Source organism: Phaethon aethereus (genome assembly GCF_964289735.1).
Source record: "Phaethon aethereus genome assembly, chromosome: 20".
Classification (NCBI taxonomy): Eukaryota; Metazoa; Chordata; class Aves; order Phaethontiformes; family Phaethontidae; genus Phaethon; species Phaethon aethereus.
In genome coordinates, this window is record NC_138596.1 from 500,806 (window position 1) to 512,210 (window position 11,405).

At 63.3% G+C, this 11,405-nt stretch overlaps 2 protein-coding genes across 2 annotated transcripts; both read right to left on the reverse strand.

The window, feature by feature from the left end:
- Window positions 1-1,313: 1,313 nt before the first annotated feature.
- TMEM141 (transmembrane protein 141) lies at window positions 1,314-3,011 on the reverse strand (the record flags this gene model as incomplete). The annotated part of the gene is made up of 5 exons (XM_082008805.1): window positions 2,823-3,011; window positions 2,628-2,694; window positions 2,420-2,503; window positions 2,037-2,168; window positions 1,314-1,393 (listed from the first exon to the last, which is right to left on the reverse strand). Exons 1-5 carry the CDS (start codon window positions 2,946-2,948, stop codon window positions 1,314-1,316), a joined length of 489 nt encoding a protein of 162 aa, XP_081864931.1. The 5' UTR covers window positions 2,949-3,011.
- A 3,463-nt stretch (window positions 3,012-6,474) lies between these two features.
- Window positions 6,475-9,192, reverse strand: CLIC3 (chloride intracellular channel 3; the record flags this gene model as incomplete). Its single annotated transcript, XM_082008851.1, has 6 exons — window positions 9,145-9,192; window positions 8,279-8,388; window positions 7,780-7,905; window positions 7,538-7,644; window positions 7,034-7,209; window positions 6,475-6,636 (listed from the first exon to the last, which is right to left on the reverse strand). Exons 1-6 carry the CDS (start codon window positions 9,178-9,180, stop codon window positions 6,475-6,477), a joined length of 717 nt encoding a protein of 238 aa, XP_081864977.1. The 5' UTR covers window positions 9,181-9,192.
- Between the last annotated feature and the right edge of the window lie 2,213 nt (window positions 9,193-11,405).

Here is an 11,405-nt window from a genome sequence, read left to right on the forward strand (position 1 = left end):
GGTCCCAACTCATCAAGTCCATCTGGAAAGAGCCTCCCACCCTGCTGCGCTGCTCCGCACGCCCTAGGAGAGGAGTGGCTTTAGCGAGTTGCTTGCTGCCCTCGCTCTCCCAGGCAGCATGAGCTCCGTTCCTCGCTCCAGCCAACCTCCTGGTGAGCTGTGCTTGGCTTAACCCGCCTGTTCCCCACAGCCTCTTTGCTTTTAGCTGTTCTGGTGGCTGCTCCCCATCTCTGCACAGGCCAAGCGTGATGCCAGTTCAGATTATGTTCCGAGTCCCCAAACCCAGTTTCCTCCCCGGACCCCTTACCTCCCCAGCATAGGGGCTCTCTCCCATGGCAAGGCTTGGGGACTATCTCCAGCTCTCACTCAGAAAGAGGCATTTCTGGTCTCTGAAGTGAAACACTGCTGCTCTGCTCTATGAAACCATCTAGCTTCCAGAACCCAGGCTGGGTTTCCCCTTCTAAAAAATTCAGAGCTGGACATCCACCCAGAGCAGCCGGTTTGCCCTAGTCATGACTTGTGAGTTTGCTATTAGAAAAAATGAAGTAAAAGAGGCTTCTTACTCTTTCCACATGCCCCTCTGGATGCATGGGATTTGAGACAGTACCATTCCCCTGCTGGCTGGTTACAGTTCTGGATGGAGAGTCTGGGACTGGCCAGGTGACATGCCCCAAGAGCAAGGCAGGCACCACACAGAAGGGCTCTGGGCATGTGTGCACCCGCTTTGCGGGGGCAGAGAGGACACCCCCAGAGGCCATGCAGCTGCAGGGCTCATCTCAGCACCATTTGGGCAGGCAATAAAAGACTTGCTGCTATGGGGGCAAGGCCACTGGGACCAGCTAGGCTCAAGAAACAGAGAGCACAGGGTAACAGCTCTGCCCCCTCACAGCTTAGCTCAGACCCATCTGTGCCTGCAGCCACTTCACAGCTCTGTCCTGTCGGATTGCAGGTGCCGTGGCCTCAGAAGGACCAGAGCTCTCTGCTCCAACATTTCCTGCAGGGGCTGCCTCAGGGTGACATTTACCACCTGCACCCCAGCTCTTCTTGTCCCACCACCAGCCTTTGCTTTGTCCACAATGTGCGCTTTCAGCTCTCAACTTTTATTGTACCCTCCATGTGCAATGTTCTGAGGCCACCTAGCAGGCAGCAATCCCTACGGTGTCTCCACCATGCTCTCATTGCAGGATCAATTCATCCGAGCTCCTGAGCAGTACCAGAGTCCACCAGTCTTGCGGGTAGCACAAGCACAGGCAGGCTGGGCAGGCAGGAGGGGGTGAAGCAGGACATGGGCATGGTGCACTGTGCTCTGCTGGCTACTCCACAACATCCCCGTAGTTGTTCTTCCTCACTGGCGGTGCCATGCTCTCTCTGTCCTCTGGGCTGGGCAGATTTTCTGCAACAGAAAGAACAAGCTCCCTGGACCCCCAACAATCCTGGCATGTTTGCCAGGGGTGGGCAGAGAACCACAGAGCCCTGGTGAAGCGTTTAAAGCCTCTTCAGCTAGGCCCAGCTTTGGGAGCTCAAGGTACCAGTGGGAGAAAGCAGCATGCAACCATGAGAACCATCAGCAGCAGCTGCCCTGGCACCCCTCCAGCTCTGCCCACTGTACAGAGCAACCAAGGTGTGGAAGGGTTTACTGCCTCCCTCCATCCCCTACCCTATTCTTCCTCTTCCAGTGAACAAGCCCTTCATGCTGGCTCTCGTGAATCCACAAAGTGGGCAGGGCAGCAGGCAGAAGCGAATGTTCCCACCCCACCAGCTGTTCTCAGGTACCTGCAGTGCAGGTGGTGGGCCTGGACCATGGAGGGACCCAGGAGCCATGAGACCAGGCAGGGACCTCCGGCCACCCTAGCACTGCTGCCACCCCAAGCGCCTGCTCCCACCTCTCAGCTGCGGGGTGCCAGTGTGGGACTTATATGCGGATTTTGGCAATGACACAGTCAGCAGCTTATGAAGCAGCAACAGCACATGTTGCAGCAGGGAAGAATGAGGCATAACAAGCCCAGGGAAAGCAGCAGGGAGAAATGTGAATGTACCTGTGGGCTGAGACACTCTACCAGCCATGGTGAGCTCCTGTGGGGACTTGCCTGTTTCCAGGTAAATCCAGAAGTCAGAGCATTTCTGCGTCTCAGCTCTGGTTACCAAGTAGCTGGCGAGGGACCCTGAGGCTGGAGAGACCAAGATGCTCCCAAGAATGCCAGCAGCAAGGGCATTTGTAAGGGCAGCGGTGGGGAAAGCACCTGCTGCAGTTCCTGAGCCCCCCAGGGCCGTGGGGAGCAGGGATGCGGCAAGAGCCAGGGAAGAAAATCCCCCACGCTAAGGCCAAACAGCCCTTCTGCCTGCAACGCAGCCCTGCTCCTGCTGCTCCCGCTCAGAGCGGGATGCCGCAGGCCTGCCTGGGCTCGGGCAGGACACTCACCCCCAGCCAGCAGCAGGCTCCACTGCAGGCTGTACGGCAGCTTCTTGTTCACCAGCTTCTGCACGGCGAAGGCCGCTCCGCTGCCTGCCGAAACCCGGGGGCCGGGCGCCGTTACCGGCCGCGGCCCCGCCCGGGCCGCCCCACCCCCGCTGCTGTCAGCTCCCGAGGAGCGGCCGGGGCGGGCCGGGGGTACCGGGCCAGGCCGTACCTGCCAGGAAGGTGCCGATGCCCTTCATGAAGGCGTGGGACTGGCAGGCCGCGTACTGCTGCAGCGCCTGCGGACACACACTCAGCGCGGGGCGCCGGCTCCGGCCCCACCGGCACGCCCGGTGCCTGCCCGCCCGCCCCGGCTCCCTCAGCTCCAGCCCCACAGCCCCGGCCCCACAGCCCCGGCTGGGCGCACCGGGTGCTTGGCGGCTACGCTGTCCTCCACCCGCCGCAGGCCCAGCGTGACCATGGCGGGGCTGGCGCGTCCAATGCCGGGGGAGGACCCGCAGGCCTCGCCCGCCCCTTCCGGCGCTGCTACCATGGCGGAGCCGGCGGGGCCCTTCCACCTACTGCAGGCTGTGCCGGGCCGGTACCTCTGCTACTGCTGCCCTAGCCCTGGCCCCGGCGGCACCGTCTAGTGAGTGCGGGGCCGGGAGCGGAGCCGGGGCCGGGGCCGGGGCCGAGCGGCCCCGGCACAGCCTGAGCCGCTACCTCCCGCAGTGTGACCGACGCGCTGGAGGTCTGGGCCGGGGAGCTCGGCGCCCGCACGCCGCTCGGCTGCGTATGTACCGGGGCCGGGGTGGCGGGGGAGGCCCGGGCCGGGGCGGCGGTGCAGCCCGGGCCTGGCCCTGGGCCGGGGAATGGGGGCCGAGGAAGGCCGTTTCGGGACGTGCCCCCTGTCCTCCTCAGCGGTGCCAGCCGGAGGAGCACGGCACGAAGCTCAGGTGGGTGCTGCAGCCGCGGGGACCCGGGCTCTCCGCCGAGGGCCCCCCTCACCCCGGCTTCGCCCGCACAGGGAGGCCTTGGGGCGGGGGACCGCTTCGCTGAGCCTGGGCGAGGGGAAAGCCACGCTGCAGCCGCAGGAGGAGGCTCCGTGCTCGGCCCTGGATCTCTTCAAGCTGCCCATCGCCGAGGCGAGGAGACAGCTCCAGATGCTGCTGTTTGGCATGATGGGGCGCATCGAGAGCCTGGAGAGACGCCTGGAAGGTCCGTGAGGGCTTTTGGAAGAGTGTAAAAGTGGGAGGAGGGCAGGCAGCTCCCTGCCACCTTTGTGGTATCATCCCCCCTGCCCTCCCAAAGGTGCCCCGAGTGATCCAGCTCAGCCAGCAAGAGGAGAAGGCTGTGCCTCCCTGGCCTTCCTCCAGGTGGTTTCTCCTCACCGATCCCGGGTGGAATGAGCCCCAGGAGGGCTGGGCAGCAGAGGTGCTGCCTTCTTTTTCCTATTTGGGCTGGCCAGGATCTGTACTTGACCACCTCAGGCAGAAGAGATACTACATGGGACCAGAGGACGTGGTGTTGTGTCTCTGAGCAGAAACACAACCTTGCCCCCCTGGCCAGCACCACACCATCATCTCTGTGTGTGGCAGTTGTCTTGCAGAGATCTCTATTGTAGGGGTCTAGGAAGATGTTGGGGCAGGAGCAGCCCGAGTGGGAGTGCTGGGAAGAGAACGTGTCTCAGTTTGGCTGTGGAGGGGAGGGAGGTTGCTGGGGAGGCTTGAGGTGCTGCATGCCACATTGGGGTGCATTGTCACAAGCTCTGGCTCCGGTTCCTGTCTCAGCTGTGTTGGAGACCCGTGCATCTTCCTGCAGCCCTGAGAAGAACGCTGCCCGGAGCCAACAGTGCTTCCTGCCAGGTAGGCAATTGCCAGGGGGCACCTGCCCTGGTGCTGCTGCTTGTTTGCCTTTTCTTCCTCAGGAGGCTGCTGGTCCTGTGTCCATGTGCTCTCCAGGACACATTGAGTGACTGTCAGCTGCCCCGGTGTCCTGGTGCCCTTCCCAGCACAGAAGGGGCCAGTGCTCTTGGGGTTTCTGGGATGCACTGTGTGCAGGTCAGATGCCGGGCGTCGCCAGGCAGGTTGCTCACTAGCCCCTAGGAGGAGGTCAGGCTTCGCTGTGCTTCCAGACAACTGGGGGCCATGGCAGGTCCATGGCTCCCTGCTCCTTTGGGAGAAGAGAACCAGGTTTGGCCCTTCCTCGCCCACCATGGATGCTGGGCCAGCCTGGCTGGGCTACTGGAGGCTCACCATGGTCATGGAGGGGCTTGCAGGGCTGCCAAAGCAACCAGCTGACCTTTTGCAATCTCTATCCTGCCCATCCCTGACTGAGGCAGACCCCAGCCCCAGGAAGAACAGGGGTGCTGGCTCAGCTTTGCCAACCAAGAGGAAGATTCCAGGAGAGTCTCTCATTAACCCTGGCTTCAAAAGGTATTTGCTGCTCCCAGGTCCAGTGCTGGGGCTGAGCTGCATGGCGATCCAGTGGACTCTGCTCGGTAGCTGCATGGGAGCAGGGTGTGGGGCTTTGGGCTGTGATGCTCCCTCCATTTTCTAGCAAGGCGGCACCAACTGGAGTGGATTTTGAGGACTCCTGACCTGTGCTGTCCTGTCCCCTGATGCAGCCCTACCAGAGCCTTATCAACCGTGTCTGTGGCTGGTGGAGGAGGTTTCACTGCACCCTGGGCCTGCTGAGCATCCCTGTGCCCAGGGAGGTAGATGGGGCAAGCGGCACCCAGGGAGCTGGAGTCAGCCCCTTGGCAGGCCTGAGCGGGCAGCAGATCCTCAGCTGGTGTTGTGGCAGGGTCTTTGTGGGGACAGACAGGGCAAGGGTGGCAGAAGTGGTGGCTTTTTTCTCTGCAGCTCTTCCCTGCTGCCAGGGGCCACCTCTTTACCTCACTTGCCATGAATTGGTGGATTTTTAAAATAACTTTTATATTGCTATGTAACAAAAAGATGGCTTGTGCTTAACTTACTGCCAGTAAAGCTGGTTTTAGCCAGCCGGCCTCTGGGGACCAGGACCACGTGCATTTGTCGGTCTGTTATGCCTTTCCCTTGCTCAGAAACCCTGTGGCCAATTTCAACTGAACCTGGAGGGTCAGGGACTCCCTTTCCTGCCAGCTTTGTGCCAGTGGGCTGGTCGTGAGTGATTAGAGCCTTCCCAGCCCTGTGGAGAGCTGGGAGAATGGGCCCAGCCCTTGCTAGGTGCTGGGAGAGGACTGGGAGGCTGATGCAAAGTCCTGCAAGGGAGGAGAGCTACTGGGGCTGGTCAATCCAGACTCGCACTTGTCTCATTTGCAAAGCCTTTATTGATTTCTGGGAGGTCTGATACATGGCTTGGACTTGCTCAACTTTACCCCCACCCCTCTGCCAAATCTGCTCCTGAGAGCTTCATAACAGCGGGTTCTCGAGGGATGGTGCCCTCCGCTCCCCTCACTCAGGGTGATGGGTGCTGGGGGCTGTGTCCACCACCAGTAGCATCCCCCCTCCCTCCCCCCTGCTCTGTTCCCAGGGCTCCACCGTGCCTGTGCTGGTTCCCTTCACTGCTGCAGCTCCTCGGGGGCTTCCTGCAGAGCGTGCTGCCCTGGCGCAGCCCTGTCTTGGGTCACTTGCCTGGCGGGTGGGACAGTGTGCGTCCGAGGCAGGCTGCAGGCATGCCCACTGCAGCGCGCTGCTCTCTGTGCCCCACAGCCCTCTGTGTTGCGCAGCCTTTCCTCCCCAGCTCCTGCCCTTGCCCTCAGCATTGCCCAGCTTTGGTACAGACAGTGCCTGTGGCTGTGACCCCTTGCACCCATCCTGATGCTTGAGGGACCGCAGGGGAGGTCGAGGGGGTCCTGGCCGGGCAGGTAGGGTGGCACAGAGGCAAGAACGCATTTGTGGGCTCAGTGCGATGCAGATTGCTGCCAGCACCTTGGGTGGGGGTGCCAGCTGCAGGAATTTGGGTGCCAGGGTTACAGCTCATGCTCTCTGCCTTCCCAGGTGTGTGCAGGCAGGACTGTGGTGGTCATAGCAGGACCAGGATGGGCACTGACCTGCTGCCCAACCCTGGCCCTGCACCCACCTGGGCACGTGCCCGGCTCACTGCAGCAACTGGACCACGGAGCGATAGGCTTGTATGATTTCCTCACTCTTGGGGCAGGTATACTTGAACTCCTTGGTTTCGCTGGCACCGTTGAGGTAGCGCCACACGCCCCGCAGGTCCTTGGGGATCCCAAAGCAGCGGTAATGCTGGCACACAACCTGTGGGCAGAAACAGGGTGAGCCGTTGCCCAGCCTTGTGTGCCTGTGGTGTGCCAAGGAGGGCCCTGCGGCTGGGCAGTGGTATTCATGGGCAGGAGCCAGCTGGGAAGGGTGGCAGGGAGCCAGGGGACATCCCTGGCACTGCATGAGACGAGGGGTGGCACCCAGCAGGGTGGCATCTGGCAGCAGATGCGGAGGGGAATGAGATCTGTGGGAAGGCACTGTGCTGGGCAGGGGTCACGGCAGGGGGGCTGCCAGGAGGGCACCGGCTAATACAGGGATTGGCAAAGGAGCAGGGGGTTGCTGCAGGTGCCCGGGGGAGCCGAGAGCATAGGGCTGGCAGCATCGAGAAGCCAGGGCAAGGGGAAGGGCACGGCTCTGGGATGCCTGTGCTCACCTGAACAATGTTGAGCTTGGGCAGCAGGTTGCAGTCAGCTAACGTGAGCTGGTCCCCGTCAAGGAAGCGGCGCCGGGAGGCCCGGAGGTGGGGGTTGTGGACCAGCTCATACTCCAGAGGGGAACTCAGGTAGTCATCCAGCTTCAGCAGGGCCCGCAGCAGGTTCCGCTGCAGTGCTGCAGAGAGGGCAGCAGTGCTGCTGGGTCAGGGCATGGCCCTGCTGCAGGCTCAGGGCCCCACAGCTCTGCCATGGCTTCCTGCCAGCTCAGCCCTGTGCCCAGGCCTGTGCTCTTCCCACCTTGCCCAGACTGGCACCTGCCCCTGCCCTCCCAAGAGAGCCCTGGCACTGCCACACTGAACTGCGTGGGGAGGGGCAGTGCCTGGGGAGGCCCAGCTGTGCCCTGGGGCAGGGGAGGGCTGGAAAGGCTCAGGGTGACCTGACTGGCCTTTTGGGGTGGTGGCACCCGAGAGGTTGCATGGGGCGATGCCCCGCCAGCTCCTCACCCTCATCCTGGGCAGGCACTGGGTTCTTGATGAAGGTGGAGAACTTGTGGAAGATGTCATTCCCGGCCAGGCTCGACTCCTTGTACTGTGGGACCAGGCTGGGGAACCTGCAGGGATGTGGGCACAGCTGAGAAAGGAGGTGGGGGCTGGCAGGCTCTTGGGCTGCCTGCCTGCCCCCTCCCCAGCCTGTCCTGCCCCTCTTTGGCCCCTTGCCCCCTCTCGGGGCAGTGCCAGCCACTGACATGGGGGGGCCCAGCTTATCCTCCAGGAAGTCCTCGATGGTGACGGTGTCGGTCTTGGGCTCGCCATTGTAAAGCAAAACAGGCAGCTGGGCACCCGGCGCGAAGTCCTTCAGCACATCCAGCGCCCTGCAGGAAATGGGGACAGATGCTGATGCCTGGCAGGGCCTGGGGCTCTGCAGGGCACTTGCACGTGTGTGTGTGTGTTGGGGGGGTGTATGCACACGTGTGTCCTGGGTAAAGGGATGAGGTGGTGCCCCCAGGCTGCTCCTGCCTCTGTGTGCCCAAGGCAGCTCTGCTCTGGAAAATGCCCACCAACCTCCCTCAGGCAGTGGCGGGCAGCTGGAGGGCTACAACAGGCTCCGTGCATCCCATAGTGCCCAGTCTTCACGCCCCTTCCCAAGGTGTTGGAGACCTAGCACCCTGCCAGCAAGGCTGTCCCACCCTGCCCGTGGCCCTGGCCCCAGGGCTGGCAGCCCCTTGGGAGGGGGGCACCACTCACCTCTTCACATCCACAGTGGTGAGGGTGAAGGGCACGCCTTTGAGCAGCAGCACCATGAAGAGCCGCTGGCAGAAGGGGCAGTGGCCCACGCTCTCCCCGTCCTCGCTTGCCTGCAGACAGAGAAGTAGAGTTCAGCTGCCCCTTCGCGCCAGCATGGCTGCAGAGCGATGGTGGCAGGGTGCGTGCCACCCACCCCGCCAAGCCTGGGCTGGCCACAGGGCAGCGAGCAGCGCTGGCCGCCCGTGGCCCCTGCCTGCTCCTGGGGCCTCTGCACCCTACCCTAGAGCAGCTCTCGTGGCACAGCGGGTGCTGGCCCTGGCACCCCCAGGGGACCAGGATGCCCCAGGCTGTCCCAGCTCCATCGTGCCAAGAGGGGCTGGGACTTGGGGGCAGCAAGACGGCGGTGGCACCGTGGGTGGCTGTGTCAAGGGACAGTCCAGTGTGACTGGGACTGTGCCAGAGGAAAGCGATGGCGATGCTGGAGGCCCTGGCACCCCCAGGCGATCCCAGGCGGGCCCTGTCCTGTGCAGCTGGTCAAACTGCCCCGGCCAGGCGGTGGCTGGGCAGGGCCAGGCAGGCAGATGCTGCAGTGGCCGGGCTGCTGGGCAGGGGGCCCTGGTCTGGGGTTGTACCCCACTCCAGCACCCCAGCTGAGCAGCCGCCAGCCCCCGTGCCCATGGGGCAGGCAGCAGCATGCTGTGCCCTGGAGAAGAGCCATGAGCTGCCCACTGCCTGCCCAGGGCCCCACATCTGGGCACTGCAGTGGGCATGGGCAGCCGGGCCAGCCCAGCCCAGCAGTGCTAGGGGAGGCTGCCAGAGGTGCCCACAGGCCTGGGGCACCCCAGGCCCCCATCACCCCCCCTCACCTTGACGAAGAGCTGGATTTGGGGTTTCTCGGCCATGCTGGGCGGCGGCTGCTGGCTGAGTGGTGGCTGTGGTGCGAGTGCCCTGCCAGAGCTGTGGCCCCTCCCAGCCCACATTCCTCCCCGGGGTGCACCTGCTCCTACGCCCACGCCTGGCCCCACGGCGCAGCCGGGGACGCCCTGCCGTGGGGCCCTGGCCACTGCTGTTGCTGCCAACCCGAGCCCGGCGAGGGTGGCTCGCAGCATTGCCAGCTGCGGCAGCTCCTGCCTTGGTGCCCTCCCTGCGCTGTCCGTGCCCTGTGGAGCTTCGCACCCACAGCCAGCCCCACCACCCACCCTGGAAGATGCCAAGTGCTGTGTTGTGCCCAGGTCCCTTTGCCCACAGCAGGCTCCTGCACCCCAACTCCAGGCACTGTGAATGTCCCTGCAGCCCTTGCCCAGCCCGGCCTCCCCAGGCAGCCGGCGCTGGCACTCCTGCCCACCAGCAACCACACAGCCTCGTTGGCTCCAGTTACTATTTTTTATTTAAAATGATCATTTTCACATTTCGTCTTTGTTTCTTTTGCTTGCGATATACAGGCTCCTCCAAGTCGTCCCCACCCCTTGGGGTGCCTCATGCCCCGGGCCGTGCACGGCACCGGCACTGTGCCCACGGCCGGTGGCCAAGGACGTGCAGAGGGAGGCAAGGCAGAAAGCAGGGCCAAACTCCATGAAGCAAATAGTGTTAAGGCAGCAGCCACCCCTGCCCTGGGGGCAATGCCCTCCCACTCCCATCCCACTGCTGCCCTCAGGGTTGCCCCCAGTGGGGTTTGTGCCTGCGCAGCCCTGAGCACACGGCAGGGAGGCCACCACGGCCACCCAGGCTCTGTGGGCACACTGCACTGGGGGCATAAAAGCATCTCCATCGACCATCGAAAGCCACGGGGCATGGGGACGGTGGCACAGCAGCAGGTGGGGGCAGCTCTGCGGATGGAAGGGCTGGGGGGGAGAGGGGCTCCGTGCCCAGGGTGCCAGTGCCCCCCCGCCCCGAGCAACAGGGCAGGGAGGCAGGTGTGGGGCGAGGATGAAGCCCTGGCCAGCGCACAGAGCACAGCACCATGCCCACCCTGGCGTGCCCCAAAGGTGCCACCAACTGAGGTCACAGCTGGGAACCCAAAGGTGACACCATCCCCTCTCTCCCTGGTGGCAAAGGGCTAACCCCGAGCTGGCTCCTCCCTGGGAAGGCAGAACATGCCCAGCAAGGGAGCAGGGGGGACCCTGGGTGGGGGCTGCTCACCTGTGCCATCCACCCCATCCCAGGACCAGCCAGTTTCCAGTAAGCCATTAAAAAAAATATGGTCTGAAAGATCTGAAAATAGAGCGTATCTCCCCCCAATTTTTCCCCTATTGAAAATACTGTATATTGTATCACAATCTATAGCAGGTGGCATTACAGGACTGGCAAGACCAGGGGGTATGGGGGCAGCAGAGGGTCAACTGCTACCTGGGTCTGCCCCTGCTCCTGTGCCCGAGTGGGGCCAGGGCTGGCCCCAATCCACCTCCCCATGCAGTGTGCTGCCCCATGGCAGCGAGCTGGGGTGCCTGGTGCTGCCCGCTTGCCGGCGGGCAGGAGCCAGCCCAGGACCTTCAGCTGATCCTGTGCCAGGTAGGCAGAAAGGGCAGTGGGGACACACACAGGCAGCACAGCCCTGGGTGCTCCCTGGGACAGAGGGAGGACTGTGCTGCAAAAGCCTGGGGCACCCAGGGGATGGGTGGTCAGGGCAGCATCATGGGCCCTGCCGTCACTGTGCCTCTGGGGGTGGCTGCAGGTGCCAGACATGGATGGTCCCCGTGGGTGACAAGGCAGCAGGACCCTCTGCAGAAAGGAGGGGCACTGCTGGCCGAGGGGGTGCCCACTGCCAGCGCTGGTGACGCTGCCAGTCCCAGGTGACACTGCCAGCGCTGGTGACGCTGTTGGTCCTACTGCCCCGGGCACCACTGCCAGACTGTGCCAGCACCCAGTTGGGCTGTCTTCTCAAGGGCACCCCACTCACAGCTTCAAAAGCAATCCTGGGGTGCAGCAAGCCCTCTCCTAGTACCACCAGTGACCGAACAATAAGAAACCAGTGCAGGTGGCTCCTGTACAGGGCCAGATGCTGAGCAAGGAGTGCCAGGGCAAGGGCAAAAAGGAGGGGCACATAGCAGAAAGGCAGCACTGCCGCAGCGATGCTCTGTGGTGGGGGAAGCAGGCGGCGGAGGGCAGGCAGGACGCAGGGTGAGGGGCT